At 53.0% G+C, this 19,588-nt stretch overlaps 1 protein-coding gene across 4 annotated transcripts in view; it reads left to right on the top strand.

The window, feature by feature from the left end:
* SCARB1 (scavenger receptor class B member 1) overlaps window positions 1-19,588 on the top strand; it is a 109,383-nt gene that overhangs the window by 83,435 nt on the left and 6,360 nt on the right. For all 4 annotated transcript variants that reach the window (XM_087857430.1, XM_045778996.2, XM_045778991.2 and 1 more), the window contains 7 exons: window positions 1,666-1,761; window positions 3,060-3,175; window positions 5,063-5,229; window positions 10,797-10,915; window positions 14,380-14,453; window positions 17,735-17,786; window positions 18,670-18,816. In XM_087857430.1, coding sequence (XP_087713556.1) covers window positions 1,666-1,761; window positions 3,060-3,175; window positions 5,063-5,229; window positions 10,797-10,915; window positions 14,380-14,453; window positions 17,735-17,786; window positions 18,670-18,816 — 771 coding nt within the window. The remainder of the gene's footprint in view (window positions 1-1,665; window positions 1,762-3,059; window positions 3,176-5,062; window positions 5,230-10,796; window positions 10,916-14,379; window positions 14,454-17,734; window positions 17,787-18,669; window positions 18,817-19,588) is intronic.

Below are 19,588 nucleotides of genomic sequence, written 5' to 3'. Positions count from 1 at the left end.
TTTCAGCAGTGACTGTTCAATGTTGATGTGGTGTCTTCATATTCTTCAGGGATCTAGAATTCTACTATTGCCCTGCTGTGCCATCCTTACTGTGTGGTTTTCATACTCCAGATTACCACATGGCCCAAGATGGCTGCTAGAGCACCAGCTACCACATCCACATTCCAGGAAGCACAAGAGGAAGGAAGAAGTGGTTGGGGATGGAGAGGCAGACAGGGGAGTTGAGGACAAAACAACATGTCCCAGCTGTCTCCCTCCTTGGGAGGGAGAAAACAAATTTCTACTTACTTTCCTTTGGCCAGAACTTTGTCAAGTGGCCACACCTAGCTTCAAGGGAAGCTGGGAAACATAGCCTTTTAGCTGCTGTGCTAATGCCCTGAGTAAGGTTTGGGTTTTGTTATGAAGGAGGAAGGGGAGGATACTTTGGATACTAACTGGCAGTCTCTGGTATACTTTGTCTATAATTCTATTATTCTAGTATCCTTTTGGGGGAGACTTTATTATTATTATTATTATTATTATTATTATATATTCTACACATATAAAATATATAATAATAATAATAATAATAATAATAATAATAAAGACTAGTGTTTGGAGTTCCTACTATTTTTCAGGCACCACTTAACAGCGTTGACACATTTGCTCTTTCCGTACTCCCAGTGTCTCTGGGCTCCTGTTACTCTCTCCTCATAATGGTTGAGGTCCTGGCCCATGAAGCTCAGAATGGACAGGTGACATGACACAGATATTAGGAGGCCAGAGCAGGGCTTTGGACTGGTCCCTGCTCTGGAGCCTGTTTGCCTAACTAGTCAGTAATCAATTTAGCCATTTGGTCAGGAAACAACCCTATAGAGTTCTAAACGTGTTTTCCATTACACGGCCTCCTCGGGGGGATCATGGTGCTTCTAGGTCTCGCCCTGCAGTTTCTATGCTTTGTGTGACTTTGCTGTGAATTAGGCATCTCTTTCTAGGAGAGAACCTCCGAGTGCCAAAGCCTGGGGCTTCCGATCCAGAAAATGCTCAATGAGCATCGGGTCCTGTATCCATTAGGGTAGGCCAGGTCATGCTGTGTAACAAGCAGCCCCAGAATGTCAGTGGCTTGAAACAGCAAGTTGATTCCTTGTTTGTATGCCATGTCAGCGCGGATGACCAGGGGGCCCTCTGCTCTTTTTGGTCACTCAGGGACCCGGGCCGAGGGAGGCAGCAGCTTGATACACACTTCCGCGAGCCCTGCGCAGTGGCAGAAAGCACGGTGACTTGTGCATGCACTAGCTCCTAAAGCTCCCCCCAGAAGAGGCACGCCCCATCTGCTTCGTTCTCGCTGATCGGAGTGCTCCCATGGCCATACTTCATTTTAAGCTGGGGGGAGGGGGTCAGTCTGCTATTCACCTGGGAGGAGAAGCAGACTCTCCTTGAGTCAGGAAGGGAAGGTGGACGCCTTCTAGGAGGGACGTTGTCATCAAGGGGTGCCCCTTTCTAGAAAGCCCTCCTCCTCTTGGTCCCCAGGCATTGGAGATGCAGTGGTGAACAAGGTATCGGGGCCCCTGTCCTCTGGGCAAAGCAGGGAATGGCCTCTAAGTAAACGGGTGGGCTTGAGGGCCAGGCCCCGGGGCCTTTGCCCCTGTCCTGAGGCTTAAAGATGCTGTTCTCTGTCGTCCACAGCTGAACAACTCTGATTCTGGGCTCTTCACCGTGTTCACGGGGGTCAAAGACTTCAGCAGGATACACCTCGTGGACAAGTGGAATGGACTCAGCAAGGTGAGGGCAAGGGCGATGGCCCTTCTGCTTTGGGGCTGGGCGGGAGCGGCAGGGGGCGCCCCCCAGGCTGCACACTTTGTCTCTCTTGCAACTCGGGGGTGGTCACATCTGGGATGGAGAAGCTCTCGGAGTTGGGGGTTTGACCTGTAATTAAGGCTCAAGAGTTAGCTCTTGGCTCCCGAGGGATGGGTCGGGGATGGAAACTCTACTTATTCAGCACCTCCTGTGTACCAGGAAGTGAGTGATTTCTTTCCTTTTGTTCTTAATTTACAAAAAAAAAAAACACTTCAAAAATACTACACTGGTGATATAACCACCTATTGTATAAAAGATATTATTGAGCTTAAAAAAACATCACCCTAGAAACACAGGAAGACATTCACATTAAAAAAATCAAAACAATAGAGACAGATCTTAAGTGCCCTTTGCACCGTCTCCCCCTGCCAGCGCCCCTGCTCCCTGGAGCGCAGAGGGCACCCACGGTGGGGCAGTATTGGGTATGGCCTTCCTGTCCCCTTCTGCCCATTCCATGCCTGTGTGTGTGCATAGGAACATGGGTTTGCTGCTGCTTTGAACACGGTGAGATCACAGTGCGTGCGTGTTGCGTGCACTCAGAGTGAGCTGTGCATGGCGCTGCCCGCACGTCCCCAGCGCTCCCCACGGTGACCGCCCCCAAGACCTGGGCTCTCGGCCCAGTGACACCCCCCTCCGTGCTCAGAGTGGCCAGATCCCCATTTGCAGCCGGCAGTAACCATTCCCAGTGGAGACTCTGCAAGTTCACTGGCTTGTTCTTTCACTGAACGAACACACGTGCACACGTGACAAAACTTGCTCTGTTGGCACGGGGCGGGGGAGGGGGGCAGCAGAAAGGGAGAAGTCCGTGTTTTTTATGATTTTAAATATTTTACTTCCCGTGCCGCCTCCTCCCTTTAACTGTTTTTAGGAGGTGTCTGGTGACTTCTTTTCCGAGAGGTGAGGATGCCAGTGTCCCACCTCCCACCTCCCCTGCTCGCGGTGCCCCTTGGCGTGGGGGTGATTTTGCAGACGAAGTCCCTGAGTGCCAGCAAACCCGCACGATCGGGGATGCACATCAGCGAGTGGGGAGCTGCAGTCGACTCTCTCTGGCTGTCCATGTGCCCTGCCCGCTCGCCCCTCACCCTGCCAGGCCGTTTTCTGGAACTGAGCGGTGACATTCAGCCTGGGGCCCCGGCCCATGCAGTCGCCACCCCCAGTCGAGTGTGCAGCGCCTGAGAGTGCGTTGCTGAACTAAACAGCCGTGTCTGACTGCTTCCCTGCAGGTCAGCTTCTGGCATTCCGATCAGTGCAACATGATCAATGGAACCTCGGGACAGATGTGGGCGCCGTTCATGACTCCGGAGACCTCGCTGGAATTCTACAGTCCTGAGGCCTGCCGGTAATGGCTGGGCTGTTCTGGGGCCTTCCGGGCCTCCCGGGCAGCAGAGATTGGCTTTGTGGACGCTCACAGCCTAATCAAGTGGCTTTTGGCGTGCACTTGGGAAGCAGTTTGGCTCTTTGTGTATTTGTTGGCCCTCGGTGCTGTCCTGAAGTCTCCTCGGTTACACCACGAAGAGCCAAACTCTTCGTGCTGCTTGGGCTTGGCCCAGAGAGGCTGCTGGTAGCGCAGTCCTTGGCGTGCTGGCGGTGGTGGCGGTGGCGGGCAGGAAACCATCGGGCCGCAGAGGGCTGGGAATCAGGCAAGCAGGGGCTCCCTGGGGCATCTCTCTGGCTGCCCTCCTGTCCACTTGGATGTTGAGGCCTCTTGATGCCTCTCCTGCGACCCCTGCAGGCTCCAGAGTGTGGCCTCGCAGGCTTGCTTGGCGCTGATGGATTCCAGGGGCCCCAGTGTGGGTGAGAATAGACCACGGACCCTAGACCCTGCCTCTGGACTCTGGCCACACTCTGCTCCATTCCAGAAAAATCCTTTGCTTGGGGATTCCCTGATGTGAACTCCAGCTCCTCTGCCTTCTCAACAGACCTCGGTGGTGCCCAGCTGGGTCAGGCGCTGTGGACGCGGCAGGGAGGGGATGGGCCCAGTCCCTGTTCGGAGCTTCTGTCCTGATGGGGGGCGGGGCGCGGGGCTGGGGACGGGGGACTCATGCAGACACACCCACAGGGCAGTGTCAGGGAGCCCAAAGTGCCCGGGCTGTGCGTGCATTCACTTTTTAAAATTAGACATTTCGACCCAGAGAAGAGTAGCAAGAGAATGCCGTTTCACTCAGTTTTGGGAGTTATTTCTTTCTGGCCCCACGCGCCCTGTCCGCGGACCGTTTGAGAGTACGTTGGCTGTGTCCGCACTTCAGTGGGTGTTTTCTGAAAACAAGGATGTTTTCTTGTGCAACCACGTTACCGTCACCAGCCGCGTAACACTATTGTCTGGGCCGGTGCTGTCCTCTCCCAACACAGTGCCCGTCCCGTTTGCAATCTTAAATTTTTGAGTGGCCGCGTTAAAAAAGGTAACAAGAAGTAGGTGACGTTAGTTTTAATGATAGGTTTTATTTGACCCACTGTATCCAAAATATTACCATTTCGGTGTGTAAACAATGTCCCATGTTACTGAGATGTTTCACATTTTTTTTTAATCCAGCTGTAGAAATCTGGAATGTATTTTGCTCTGACAGCACGTCCCACCCACACGCGCCCCGTCCAAGGGCTCTGGAGCCGTGTGCGACAGCAGGGGCGACAGGGTTGTAATCCAAAGTCCAAGTTCAAGTTTAGAAGTGCCTTTGAGAAACACAGCAGGGTGAAATGGGGAGGTGGGGCTCACTGCTGAGGCCTGAGGAGGTGACAGCTGAGTCATCACCGCTGTGGAGGACTGCAGTGTGATGTGTGAACATCGAGGGACAGGCAGACGGGGCAGCAGATACAAAGGCCCCGGGGGCCGGAGGGAGCACATCTGAGCAATCGCCAGGAGGCCCTTGGGGTGCAATAAAGGGCAGGCAGGGCTGGACCTCATAGAAGCTGTTGGGCCATGGAGAGGATGACTGATCTCGTTATAGATGAGACTGGAAGCAACTTCAGTTTTAAGTGGGGACATGACATACTCTGTTCTTGTTTTAAAGCGCCGTCTGCTTACAGAGAACAGATGGACGTGGGCGGGGAGGGAGGGAGAGCAATTAGCTGGCTATTGCCATTCTCCGGGGGAGAGACGGTGGCTGCTGGGCCCTGGGGGCTGGCAGTACCCGTGGGGAGAAGTGGCTCAGCTGGGGTTGCCTTCAGCGGGACTGGTCTAGCCGCCGCGTTCCGGATGTCATCTTCCCCTCCCCTGTCTGTCCCCCCGCAGGTCCATGAACCTCATCTACAAGGAGTCGGGGACGTTTGAAGGCATTCCCACCTACCGCTTCGTGGCCCCCAGCACCTTATTTGCCAACGGCTCGGTCTACCCACCCAATGAGGGCTTCTGCCCGTGCCGGGAATCTGGAATCCAGAATGTCAGCACTTGTAGATTCAGTACGTGCCATCCCGGCGGGCGGGCGTGAGGACGCATCCATCGGTCCCTTCGCTGTCTGCCTCATCTCTGGCCTCTTTACTCTTCATAATCCCATTAGGCCGGAGGGAAGGAGGGCAGCGGAAAGAATTTGAAAAGAAAAAAAAAGTCCCATGCAGATCAGTGGCCGTCTCATGAATTCCCACAGCCTTAGTGGCTCAGAGCAACGTGACTGTACTACCTTCAACAGTTCGGAGGCCCGACACAGGCCTAGGGGCCAGGTGTCGGCGGGCTGCGTTCCTGTCTGGAGGCTCGAGGGGAGACTGTGCTTGCCTTTCTGAGGCCACCGGAATTCCGTGGCTCCCAGCCCCACTCCCATCCTCACTGCCAGCAAAACCCCCTCTCTCTGATCCCATATCCATGGCCTCATCTCTTCTAGTTTAAGGACCCCGGAGACTACATTGGCCCCTCCCAGGCCAGGATAATCCAGGCCACGCTCCCTGTTTTAAAACCAGCTGGTGAACGGCCGTAACTCCCCCTGCAGCCTTCCTTCCCCGTTGTCCTGTGACCTGACGTTATAGGCTCTGCAGCCTGGGACGCGGACACCTTTGGGGAGGGCCCCCTTCTGCCTGCTGTGCCAGGATATGTACCTTGAGGATGCGGCTTCGTGGGAAGGGCCTGTTCCCCGTTGGGAGGAAAGGAAGTGGGCAACGGTCGGGTTGTTCCATAAACTCTGGTTGGGCCACGTGCAGTTGGGGGGTGGGGTGTGAGCTGTGGTGCTGGCAGTGGCCTCTGGCTTCCTGATTTGAAGCTGTGTGTCTGTCCCCAGGATGTCCGCCTCTGTTGCTCGATTTGGGCGCTCGGCTGTCACCCCCAGTGCCCTCCCCTTGCCCTCACCCAGCATATAGGCAAGCCCACCGGCTCTGCCCGCAAACAAGGCACTCCTTCCTCCCTCCCATTACCCCACTCCCTGGTGGTCCAGGCCCCTCCCGTTGCCCCCCCCCCCGGTGAGATTGCCATCACCCTCCATACTAGCTGTTCCCCAGACTGTCCAGTGTGGTCACCACTGGTCCCAGGGGGCCATGTGTATTAAAATTGGTTTGAATGCAATGCAATTGAAAGGCAGTGCCTTAGTCATGCTGGCCTGTGCCCACCTCTGTGCACTGCAGGATCTGGCCTGTGCCTGGCCTGTCCAATATCATTTCTTCCTGTACTTGCCCCACTAACTAGTTTGCAGCCCCATGGCCTTCTCCCTGTTTCTAGAATATATCAAGTTTTGTTCCCCCTGCCTTGAGAGTTCTTTCCCCAGATATCCATGTGGATCCATGTGGATCATTCCCTCCCCTCCTTTCAGTCTATTCAGAGCCCACCTCCTCCAGGCGGCCTGCTCTGAATTCCCATGCTAACGTTGTTTCTCCTTCCCCCTCCGCCCCCCTCCCGCTCCTGCCAGCTGCTCTCTGTCATTTCCCCCTTTATTGTGTTCTTGGTGCCCGTCACTCCCTGAAATCACTGGCTGTGTGTTCTGTCTTACTTATTTACTGTCTGTATCCTCCACCAGACTGTAAATGCTGTTGGCAGGGCTCTGTCTGCAGCTGCTAGAATTGTACCCAGTCTGTAATACTTGAATGTATGGGTGTGTGCGTGTATCCTGCACTTAGGAATCTGAGGCTCAAGGCTGGGGCAGGACCGAGGTCACACAGTTGGTAGGATAAGAAGCCACTGCTCAGGTGACTGGGTCCTGTCTTCTGGCGGCCTGTTTGGCTGAAGCCACGTGTCCAGCTGGAGATGGGGACCAAAGAGGAATAGTTTTCAGCAGGGTTGGGGGGACGGACCGTCAGGTTGGATGACTCCCCAAGTTCGGGCAGAATGGGGTGCACTGTAGGTGAAGGGTTTTGAGCTGGGGCCTGGAAGTGTCTTCCCTGTCACGGCCTTGTGACAGGGCCTTGCCCTCTGTTTAATTCTCCTGGCCTTGCCCTCTGTTTATTTCTCCCTTCCCTGAGGTCTCTGGGAATTTCTGCCTGTGGGGTGGGGCAACAGTGCAGAGACCTGCCTGGCTGTGGGCTACAGTTGCTGGGGCAGGTGACAAGAGCTACAGCGGCCTAAGCCGTAAAGGGCATTTCACGGTTTCTGTGCCTCAAAATTCCAGAGTGGATTCCTGTATTAGGCACGGCTCCAGAGCTCGGCTGTTGGGGGGAGCTGCCTCTCATACGGGTGTGGGTTCCGGAAGAAAGAGTGGGTGCCAGGCAGGCACAAGCTCCGTGTCCATTGGCTTCAGAGGGCCAGGGATGAGGTTTGCACTGCCTCCTCTTAGCACATCTGCCAAAACAACCTCAAAAGTGCGAGGGAATTTTATTTTTATTTATTTTCTAAAGATTTATTAATTTATTTTAGAGCGAGCAGGGAGGGGAGGGGCAGAGGGAGAGGGAGAGAGAGTTACGAGCAGACTGCGCTGAGCACGGAGCCTGACGTGGGTCTCGATCCTACAACCCTGAGATCATGACCTGAGCTGAAACCAAGAGTCAGGCGCTCAACCAGCTGCCCCACCCAGGCGCCCCCAGAACTGCAAAGGAATTTTCAAATATTTATGTAAATAAAATAGTTTTTCTTTTAAGTTGAACTAAACACGTGTATGGACGGGCACCCAAAGGACAGGTACAGTTTGAAATTCCACTAAGTGCACATCCCCTGTCACCAGCACCCAGAGCGAGAACCGGACAGGAGCGGCCCCAGACATCCCCAGGGCCCCTCCCAGGCCCTGGCCTGACGTCCAGCAGCACAGCCATCATTGCGTTGGTGAGGTCTTTCCCCGCTGGGGGTGTTGTGGGCCCCCTCGTCGTTGCTGTATAGTGCGCCTCGGTGGGAATGCACCTTAGTCTCCTTACCTCTTCTGCCATTCACGGGCCTCCGAGTTTCCATCTTTTGACCATTTGTGCTGCTAGGAATGTTCCCATCCACATCAGTGCACCTGTGTCTGCATGTCCGTGACCTTTTGTCTGAAGATAAGGAACACCACACATACCCCTTTTAGGGTTTTGAAGGTTTCTTGGACCCGGAGGACTCTCGCTCCTCAGACTTTGTGCAGCTCAAGGCCCTGAGACTTGCTCGACAGACCTCTTCATCATAACCTCTTGTGACCCTGGGCAATTAGTCTGGTTAGGCGTGCCGTTAAGCTATAGATTAATGGCCACTTATGACCCGTGCTGTTTGGAAATAAAATAAAAAGGAACACACGCATGTGTGCTTGTTGGTAGAGAAACAAGCGACACGCGTGCTTACCGAGTGAAGCAAGGGTCAGGTGTTGGACATTGGTCTGACCCACTCCAGGTGCCTCCTTGGAGATTTGCCACCTTCCAGGGCCCGAGGTGGTGACTGCTCCTCTTACTGAGGGTCTTAGTAAACATGGGGGTCCTCGCGTTCGTTCTGGGAGTCTCCTTTCACAGCGGAGAGGGGCGGATGGGAAAGGAGGTTTTCCAGATTATAGGGCATTGTGTCTGGGGACGCTCAAGGTAGCTTCAAAGGTCCAAGGAGGTGGCTTTATGTGACATTGACTGACTTGGGAGGGAGGGCTTCTGTTTTCCCATTCCGTTGCCCTCCTTCCAGTTACCCCCAGGAGGGAGTCTCTGTTGGTACCAAGAGGCCTTTCCAGTGCCCATCTATCTTCCTTTTTAAAAGATTTTAATTTTTTAAAATTTATTTATATTTTTGAAAGGTTTTATTTATTTATTTGTCAGAGAGAGAGAGAGCGTACAAGCAGGGGGAGGGGAAGAGGGAGAGGGAGAAGCAGGCTCTCCGCTGAGCAGGGAGCCCGATGCAGGACTTGATCCCAGAACCCTGGGATCATGACCTGAGCCAAAGGCAGATGCTTAAGTGATTGAGCCACCCAGGCGTCCCAAAAGATTTTCATTTTTAAGTAATCTGTATGTGGGGCTCGAACCTTCAACTCCAAGGTCAAGAGCTGTGTGCTCCACCGACTGACCCAGCCAGGCGCCCCTATCTTTCCTTTTAACCGAAAAGAGCAGGTCTGGGGCTCAAAACTCCGTGCAGGCAACAGTATCTAGTTAGAATATTCAACCTCCATGGTTTTCTTTGTATTTATTTCTGTGTTCACTGTCTCGTTGTGGCAAGTGTTCGCCAGTTATGGGTCGGATAGAAAGTTCCACTTTAAAATATCACTATTTAAATAAAGCGATGGCATTTGGGTCAGAGAAGCACATTGTATAATGTGCAGGGGGAACCAAGTATGGCAAAACTGAAGAGGTACGTACTTGGCTGAATGAATCAATGTCAAGAAACACGAAGGCAACGGGTGTTCAAGTTCTCCGGGAAAGAGGAAATCAGGCGGCAATGGAACCCCAGCTTCTGTTTCAAACCAATGTTTGGTCTTGCTAAGAAAAGTAGAAAGAATCTAGATTTGAGGCTGCCAGAAACATAACACGGGTGCCTGTCACCTGGCAGGTGGTGGAAGTGCTGTTGGTTTTAGGGAAGGAGACCTTGTGAGTTTTGTTGTCATTTTTTTTTTTTTGTATTGAAGTGAACTTCTTATGACATAGAATTAAGCATTTTTAAAATGTACAGTTCAGTGGCATTTAGTACATTGACAGTATTGTGCACCCACAGTCTCTGTCTCGTTCCAGAACGTTCTCATCCTTCCAGAAGGAGACCCCATACCTGTTAGCAGTCACTCCCCATCTCCCATCCCCTAGCCCCTGGCTAGCACAGTGTGTTCTGTTCAGTCTCTAGGATTTGACCTGTTCTGGATCCTCATGGGTGTTTGCGAGAGGCTCATTCTTTTCCTCGTTAACTCATTGTCCATCAGGCCTGTCGTACGTGGTCCTAAGCACACGAGGATGCGCTGGCATTTGTCTTGCTCGGTCAGTTGATGGAGAGGTTCGGCCTCACGTTTCTGGGTGTGAATTTCTCACACAGAGGGGCCCGAGTCAGCCCCTGTTCACACTCTCTGGCGTCCATCCCACAGAGCGGCTGCTGGGAGAGAAGGAACAAAGCAGGTGTGTCTTCTCCCTTCCCGTGGACGATAGGGAGACCCGGCCGCAGGTGTGCACACCTCAGCGTCTCTGACAGCTGCCGCGTTGCCTGCAGAAGACGTTCCGGGCTGCTTGGCTTGGCGATCGAGATGTCCCTCCCCCACCCAAGTTCAAATCTGGCCTCAACTTACCTTTCTATCCTCAACTCCCACGTGCTGTCTGCTCCACGTGCACTGTGCATTTTCCTGTCTTGCTGCCTTTGCTTCTGCCAAACCTTCCACCTGGAATGCCATTCCCTGGCCTTCCCTTCCTTCCTGTGATCTCCCCCACCCGAGTCAGCAACTCCCACATGACCACTCCTGCCGGCACAGAGCTTGTCCTTCCCAGTGCCTGGCATCTCTCGGGCACTTGGTGAACATTTACAGACCGGAAGAAGGAATTCTGTCTGTCTAGTTATTGTTGTTTGTATCTTGTCATCATCTGGGTGCTTGCAGGCAGTGGCCCTCTTCCATCCCCTGTGCATGCCCAGGGCCTGGCACGATGCAGGCCTCTGGCTGTGCCGACGCTCTCCCTTGTCTGACGATCCCTCTCCCCCTTCTGCCTTCTAGATGCACCCTTGTTTTTGTCCCACCCTCACTTCTACAACGCCGACCCAGTGCTAGCAGAAGCAGTGCTTGGCCTCCACCCCAACCAAGAGGAGCATTCCTTATTCCTGGACATCCACCCGGTGAGCCCCTGCCTGTCAACCTGTGGGGGGTTGTGGGGGATTTCCCACTGGTGCCTACTCGGCCCCCTTCTCTTGGCAACCCCCCACCCCCAGCCACCAGGCACTGAGCTATTCCAGGGCGGGAGTGATGGGAAGCCTGGCTTTCCTTGGCATTGATAGCTTCTAGAGTATCAAGCCATCAGAGGTCCCTACTTTGCCCTGACTCCATAGTTCAAGGGGTTCATTATCTCTTTACAAGGGAATTGTCTTAATAAAAGGGCCATAAGACAGTAAATTAATTAGAATTATCAGTCTGCAAATTAGCCAGAGGAGCTCTCTGGCTGTGCCAACATATCATAAAGACCTTTAGGTCCCGACAAGGGCCTGGAATATCTTGTAGATAAATTGGGTTCGCGGGAATTTGTCCTCTGCGACATTCTGTCTGCTGGTGGTGACCAAGAAGGTGGCAGACCCACACATGCGGCCCTCCCGCGGGCTTGTCTTTACCTGGTTGTCTAATCTTTTCATATCTCTGCCACTGTAAAATGTGCCCATTTGGACTTGGTGACTTTTGCTGTTGATTAAAAAATCCTATGGGTTTCTGTTGCCTGAGTGGACACTCACAGTCTTGCCCACAGGCCTTTTTCAGAGCTCTTCGACATTCCATGTTGTTTTTCTATGTACTCAGATTTTCTGAGCTCCTGACTCGACCTACCGGCCCCTGGCACTACCCACCTCCCCGTTTATCTCTTTTCACTAAAAACCCAGGCTAGTTAAGTTGACGGCGACTGCACGCACTTCACATCCAGCAGACATGGCTTGCACACTCATTATGGCGCCGGCACGAGCCGATACTTTCACACGCTGTAACTCAGTCCACACTCACAATGATCTGGGGTGTGAGCTCTGCTATTCCCATTGTACAGATGGGGAAGCCACAGTCCAGGTAGGTCAAGTGATACAGCTCGGAAATGGGACTGTTGGCTGCACAGAGGAAAGGTCCATTCTGTCTTGTTTGTTGCTCGGATTCCAGTAGTTAGCACAGACACACCAGCATCTCAGTAGGTACGGGTTTGATAAATGCCTGAGAGTAAGTAAGGGACAGAGCTGAATTCAAACACAGGCCTTCTGATGCCGCCACCTCATGTCCTGTGCGAATACCTAGTTAATTTTAATGAGGTTGATGTTAATTACTTAAACTAATGGAAATTCATGTTAATATGTGTTCCATATTAAGTTTGTTCTTTATTGCTAGAAATGTTACGGCTTTTCCATGTTGCCTTAACATTTTCACCGGGTTTTAAGAGTTTTTTTTGTTATAAAGCTAACATGGTTGTCCACCTTCTTCTCTTTTAGTTCTTTTAGTTTATTTATTTTTTAAAGATTTATTTATTTATTTATTTGAGAGAGAGAGAGAGAGCTGGGGGGGGAGGGCAGAGGGAAAGAATCTCCAGCAGACTCCCCAGTGAGCCAGGTGCCCGATGTGGGGCTCGATCCCACGACCCTGAGATCATGACCTGAACTGAAATCAAGTCGTACGCTCAACCGACTGAGCCCCCAGGCGCCCCTTGTTCATTGATCTTACTGCCCCTCTCTCTCTGTCTGCTGGCTTCTGGGGAATCTGGCAAGAACACAACCTCTGTTCTCACGGGCGACTTTCATTCGGGTGCATGGCTTTCCCCCCTCCCCCCGTGTTGAGGAACAGGCGGCTAAGATTGGGGGACCAGACAGACGCCAGCAGGTGTCTTGTAGCGGCCATAGTAGGAACTGGCTTCTACTTCTTTGTTTCGGGTCAGCTGGAGGTACGCAGGGAAAGGAAGTGGCCTTTTGGTTTTCGGTTGCTGATTCAGGTAATTTTGGGGAGGAAGAGCCTGGGACCCATTTGCTGCCTGGGCCACATTAGCCCCGAGATCAGAATACCTGTGGGGACTGCTGTGCTGGTGGCGATTCTTCAGGCCCTGAAAGCAGGAAGGGTGTGGTCAAAGGAGTGTGCTCTCGGTCCGTGTTTTTGTTCTGGGGGGTGCTGGGAACGGGTGGGGTTTTGCCCACAGAGAAGAGGCCTGAGAGCCCTGGAGGAGCGGGCCAAGGAGGGAAGGAAACAAATTTCCTGGGGAAGGAAGTGGCCCGGGTGGAGACCCCAGACTAGAGAGGCTGTTCTAGAAAGCAGGGGTGGGGGTGGCAGGTTATGTCAGGGTCTCTAAGGCCACCCCCAAGTTTGATGATTTGCTAGGAGGACTCTCAGGGCTCCGCATATGGTGAAAATGCCCCTGGGATTGATTACAAAGGACACAAAGCACCATCCACAAAGGGAAGAGGCACGGGGGTGAAGCCCGGGGGAGCCGGGCACGGGGCCCTCTCCCAGGGAGGCCACACAGGACACACTTATTCCCCCAGCAATGAGGTGTGCCATCTCCCAGGGAAGCCCATTAGAGACTCAGCACCCTGGGTGTTCACTGGGGGCCGCTCACACCGGCACCCTCTGCCTGGTACCTACCAAACTTCCAGGCTCCGCACAGGAAGGCTGGCCGTCAGCATAAATCATTGTTTGTACACACAATCCAGGCGCAGTGAGCCCCGCTTATCAGTTAGGGAGTCAGTGGGGGGCCCTCCTGAAATCCAGGTTCCCAGACGCCAGCCACTGGCCAGCCTGGCCAACAGGCCTCTGAGGAGGACAGCCTCGGGCCTGCTGTGTTATCACATTTCCACACACGGGTGGACTCCCTCCCGACTCAGCGGGTTCTCGGGTTCAAGCTCTCCCCTGTCTCAGGAGCACGGCCTTTGCCCTGTCCCTCTGGGCCATTGGGCCGCCAGGCCTGCTTATCACGGAAGATAAGGCCCTTGACCACTGATGTGCATGATAATCACACAAACATCGACGGCCCTGCGTGTGGCTGTCTTGCGTGCCTGAGTTTGCGCTGCAGAAACTATGAGACGTGGGGGGAATTAGCCCCTTTTGCAGATGAGGAGATGGGCCTCAGTGAAGAGGCAGCAGCTGGGGCCCCCTGACCTCAAGCCTTGGTTCCTTTCCGCTTCTGGAGCTCCCTCTCCGAGTTGATCAGACACGTGCGTCCCCTCTCCTGCTATTTCCGTACTACTTAAAAAAAAATGGTCTCCAAAAAAAAAATGTAGGTTTCTGCAACAAAGCAAGTTTCCTGTTACTGCCTCATATTTGGAAATTAAAAAGTTCTCGAGAAAAAGAAAATTAAACACAAGGGAAAACTGTCATTAGGTTTGAGACAGGAAAAGTTGTGTGAGGAGAGTGACTTTTTCACACGCAAATCTATTTTGTGTCGCTGGGAGGATGGGAGAGGGACGATGAATACAGAATGTACTGTACTGGGGACACGTGGTGGCCGCAGGAGGCCTTTGGGAAGCGTGTGCTTGCCCAGAAGGGCTCGGAGCTGGGGGGGGGGGGCTGCCCACCCTCTGGGGCAGGACCAGGGGCGCCAGCGAGCCCAGGCCCCTCTCTGTGCTTCCTGCCCCAGGTCACCGGGATCCCCATGAACTGCTCCGTGAAGCTGCAGCTGAGTCTGTATATCAAGGCCATCAGAGGCATCGGGTGAGTGGCGCTGGGTCTGGATCCCAGCGATGGGGGGCTCCGGTGACCTCCCCAGGGACCAGCAGGTGGGGAGGGAGACGGTCCTACTAGATGTGGAGTCTGTTCCCCACCCCGGAATCCTGGTTTGTCTCTTAACATCCGTCCCCCAAATTTGCCAGACTCTTCCATCCAAGTGGTTTCCCACTCAACAGAAAATTGAAAAAAAAAAAAATTAAATTCTGGCAAGAGCAAGGATTTGAACATGGAAATGTACCAAACAGCATTTTAAAGTGTGACTCTTCACTTTACGGAAGGCATTTTTTTTTAAGCCCTGATTTTCTTGTTGTTTGTTTCGAATAATGGCCTTATCGAGATGTAGTTCTCATGCTGTAAAACCCACCGTTTTAAAAGGTACAACAATTGGGTGATTTGTAGTGTATTCGCAGAGTTACGCAGCCATCACTACAGTCACCCCCAAAGACACCCCATTCCCCCTCCCCCAGCCCCTGGCGACCCCTCATCTACTTGCTGTCTCCATGGATTTACTGGTTCTGGACACTTCCTATAAAGAGGACCACGCACTGTGTGGCCTTTTGTGTCCGGTTCCTCTCACGGCATCACATTTGCCAGGCTCATCCACATTGTAGCAGGTGTCCTACTTCTTCCCCTTTGTGGCTGAGTCATAGTCCGCTGTGTGCATTGGGCATGTTTTATTTATCCTTTGGTGGACGTTGGGTTTTTCTCGGTTTTGGCCATCCCGAGTAACGCCCCCATGACCACGCATGGATAGCTTTCTGAGTGGATGCGTGCTTTCATTTCTTTGGGGGCAGATACCTTGGAGCATAACGGCTGGCTCAGACAGCGAGTCCGTGGTTAGGCGTTGGAGGGGCCGCTGGGCTGTTTTGTCCAACAGCTGCCTTGTTGACCTTCCCGCCAGCGGTGTGGGAGCGTTCCAGCCTCCACGTCCCGCCAGCTGTTGTCAGAACGTGGTATTGTGGAGCTGGGCCAGAGGGTGCACTGATTTAGTCGTTATGGTAGCGTCTGGGTTCTTGGGTTTTTTGTTTTTTGGGTTTTTTTTTTTTTTTTTGCTTTTTTTTTTTTTTTTTTAAGGATTTTATTTATTTATTTGACAGAGATAGAGACAGCCAGCGAGAGAGGGAACACAAGCAGGGGGAGTGGGAGAGGAAGAAACAGGCTCATAGCGGAGGAGCCTGATGTGGGGCTCGATCCCGGAACGCCGGGATCACGCCCTGAGCCGAAGGCAGACGCTTTAACTGCTGTGCCACCCAGGCGCCCCTGCTTTTTTTTTTTTTAAAGCATATTTGAGATAGTTTCATTAAAAAAAAAATTCCTCTAGGAAGAGTTCTGGGCTGCAGGAATGTGAGCATCTCTTCAGCTTTGTAAAATGCCTTTCAGCCGGAAAGAACACGCTCCTCTCCCTCACTCCCACCCTGGCTTATTTGTGCATTGTGAGGCTGTCAGAGGGCTTGCTCTTGGAGGATTTGTGGGTGGTGAAATGGCCTGCCACCCACCAGCCTCGGGCTCTGGGGCCCACGTCACTTCACTGGGGGAGGATGACTAGGAAAAGCTGGGCAGGCTGGGTGGGGATGGGGGCTGAGGGCCAGCCCCTGCCCTGCACCAGGGAGCTCATGCCCACTGTGGCCCCATCCGATGCATTTTCAAATGCATTTTTCAAACTCTGGATTTTAACAGGGGCTCCTTTAGTTTTCACTTGTGGGAAATGAGTTTGAATTCTTGACAACTGCTGTTCAAGCCGGCAGTACACTTGGGCCTGCCTGTTGGTGACCCCGGGCCTCTACCCTGACCTCTCTGGGCCTCTGTGTCCCCGTCTGTTTGGAACAGGGCTACTCAGCTGTCTGACCTCCCCTTTAGGCTGGAGCAGTGGCCTCGAGGGAGCTGGTCTCACAGCAGTACTTCCTGCCATCCTCGAGGGCCAGTGGGCAGTGGGTGTGGGAAAAGGCCAGAGACACAGCTGCCCGCGAGCAGAGCTGTTGAACCGTGGCTTGTCTGGGGAGCTTCTGTGCTGTTCGCCCATAAGATAAACGCAGCGGAGTTGCACGCTCTCTGCATTTACTTTACAGCCGTTCTTACAAACTCAGGTAAAAGAGGCCAACGTGGACCTTCTGTTGTACTTCTGTAGTGTTTTCTGTGTGTCTCCTCTGTAGGCGATGCCCTGTAAATTCGTTTCACTGCACAATACTCTACTTAGCGGCTGCCCGAGAGATTAAGAATGGTGATTGAGGGATTTTGGCCTTTTGTGCCAACTTTGGTTCTGTCCCCCTGTGCGTGCCATCTCCCCTCTGTCCAGCTGTGTCTTCTTTAAGCAGTCCCAAGCCTCCCCCCTCCACAAACAACTGCAGAATATTTTCATCCATTTGTTGGCTAGGGGTTAACAACGACAACAGTAACAGACCTGGAGCTCTTTCTATATGGTGGGGGCTCCTCTAAGCACTTCGCTCATGTTACTGCATTCATAGCCGAAGAGCCCCACGAGGAGTGCCTGTGTAACCCCCACTTTACAGAGGAGACACAGAGAGGGTAGGTAGCATGCCCGAGGTCACACATTAGCTAGTAAGTGTTGTGTCAAGGGTCCCCAAGACCACTCGCAGGTTCCATGATGCAGTGGGAAGACTTACAGGGCCCAGCACGTAGTCGAACTTGTAGCTGTGGTTTATCACAGTGGAAAGACTCAAACAAAATCAGCAAAGGAAAAGGTGCATGGGGTGAAATCTGGGGGAGCCAGGCAGAAGCTTCCAGAGCCCTCTCCCAGGAGAGTCACACAGGATGCCCTTAATTCCTCCAGCAATGAGTTGTGACAATACGTGTGAAGTGTTTTCTACCAGGGAAGCCCATTAAAGAGACTCAGTGCCCAGCGTGTTTACTGGGGCCTGGTCACGTAGGCAGCCTCTGTCTGGCATGGACCCAGATTCCAGACTCTCCAAAGGAAAGCAGGAGGTGAGCATAACTCTATTGTTAGTTAGCTGGGTGCATTGCCATCCCAAATAAATTTGGGGTTTTGTTTCTAAAAGGAACAGATGGACATCAGCCAGGTCACTGGCAGCCCCCACCTTATAGAAGATGTGAGTTTTTAATTCAGAAAGATACGATCAGGTTGTCAGGTTGCTCCCCGCCAGGAAATACCCATTACTCAAGCCTGCACCAATCCGATTGTTACAACATCAAATCCCTCTTGACCCTGGAGCTTACGATCACATGTCCAGAGCTGCCTCACGTAAAACACCGACAAGACTTCTCACCTGCTTTGTCTCGCTTATTTCCAGACAAACAGGGAAGATCCAGCCCGTGGTCCTGCCGTTGGTGTGGTTCGAAGAGGTGAGGCTGTCTCGGGCTGCCCTCATGGGTGCCCTTGGGCGCGGGGTCTGGGACTCCAGGCAGGAGCCAGTGTGGGCTTTGGAGGCAGGGGGCTGTTTGTGGAGGGTGGGGGGCGGGCTGGCAGCTGGAATGTGGGCTGTAGAGCATCTCTGAGCAGCTTCACAAGGGCCCAAGCATTTTCTATCAATTATCCCGCCGCGTTGATAGATCACGTGAGGTGGGGAAGGCGGAAGCTGCATGAAACTCTACAGCCCTGGTCCAGGGTGTAATTTTCTAAATGCGCTTGACCACTTCTCCTGAAAGAAAGGAAGTTGCTTTTCAGGGTGTCAGCTTTTCACTTGAACTTTCTTTTCTCCTGGCTTCTTGGGGTTCCTTCTGGCCAAGGCGTTTTCAATCAACTGAGCTGACATCTGAACGGACAGCCTGTTCACGTCACAATCTGGGGGGTTGTGGGAGGTGGCGTTCTGCTCCACGTGGTCATTAAGGGACACCCAGGTTCCTTCTGTCCCGTAGTCCCACCTGCTCTCCTCGAGATCCTCAGAACACTTCCCGTTCAAGGAGTTGGGACCCATGTGGAGAGAATCCGGTGGCAGGTGTCTATGGGCAGGAAGTTGTATCATACTGGGCCCACATCCCATTGGTGAAACGTGATCACGGGCCTCACCCAGCTGCAAGGGAGTCTGGGAAATGTAGTCCCGTCATGTGGCCCTGAGGAAAAGGAGGAAAAGGAGGTCCCCTGCCCGCAGGCTCCATCACAAGCTCTGGCCTGTAGCCTTGAGACCCAGAAGGGGTGGGGGTTGGAGATGTGACGTGGGGCAGCATCCACACCCCAGGCCTGCTGAGCATGGCCCCAGCCCATTCGTTTGTCGTTCTTCGTCCCCAGAGCGGGGCGATGGAAGGCAAGCCCCTGCGGACCTTCTACACCCAGCTGGTGTTGATGCCCAGCGTGTTGCAGTATGCCCAGTATGTCCTCCTCGCACTGGGCTGCGTCCTGCTGCTCATCCCCATCATCCACCAGATCCGGAGCCAAGTAGGTGGTGGCCAGAGCGAGGCCTGGGCCGAAAGGCCCGTTTGCTTGCCTGCTGGGGGAAGGTGGGGCCAGGGGTCCCCTAGGCGTCCCTCCAGCCGCCTCCGCGGACACCCTCGGCCTGGAGCCCACCTTGGGCAGCGGTCCTGCGTCTCTGCCTGGGGCAGGGGAGCTGTCACTGCGTGCTTACCTCTCCTGCATCCCGCATTGCCACTTCTCAGCGGGTCGTGGGAGGCCTGGGGACCCTCCCTGGGAGAGGCTGCCGGTGGGCTTTGGGTAATGAGACCTGGTGCTTGGATGGACTGTTCATCACACCTGCACCTGCTGGGTGCCAGGCTCTGTCAGGTGTAGGGCAGATAGCTGTGAACAAGACAGATGCGGGCCCTGCCCTGGGAGAGCATGGCATTCTAGTTAGGGAGATGGATGAAAACTGCGTGAACAGAAAAGGCAATTTCGCTGATGATAAAGATGATAGAAAATGTGACAGACAAGATTAGTGCTGTCCAGCAGAACTATGTGAGGCATGGGTGTGATTTTAAATTTACATGTTCTAATAGCCACATTATGTAAAAAGAAATCAATTTTAATCATATATTTTGTTTCACCCGGATGGGTCCAAAATATGACCACATCAACATGTAATCAATATAAAAAATATAAATATAACTAAATTTTCCATTATTTTTTCACATTAAGTCATTGAAATTCGGTGTGTATATTATACTTACAGCAGGTCTTGATTTGGACTCACCCCATTTTAAAGGCTTAACAGCCA

Source organism: Ursus americanus, chromosome 30 (assembly GCF_024610735.1).
Source record: "Ursus americanus isolate L20-20 chromosome 30, mUrsAme1.1.p, whole genome shotgun sequence".
Taxonomy (NCBI): domain Eukaryota; kingdom Metazoa; phylum Chordata; class Mammalia; order Carnivora; family Ursidae; genus Ursus; species Ursus americanus.
This window is presented reverse-complemented; position numbering and strand designations above follow the sequence as displayed.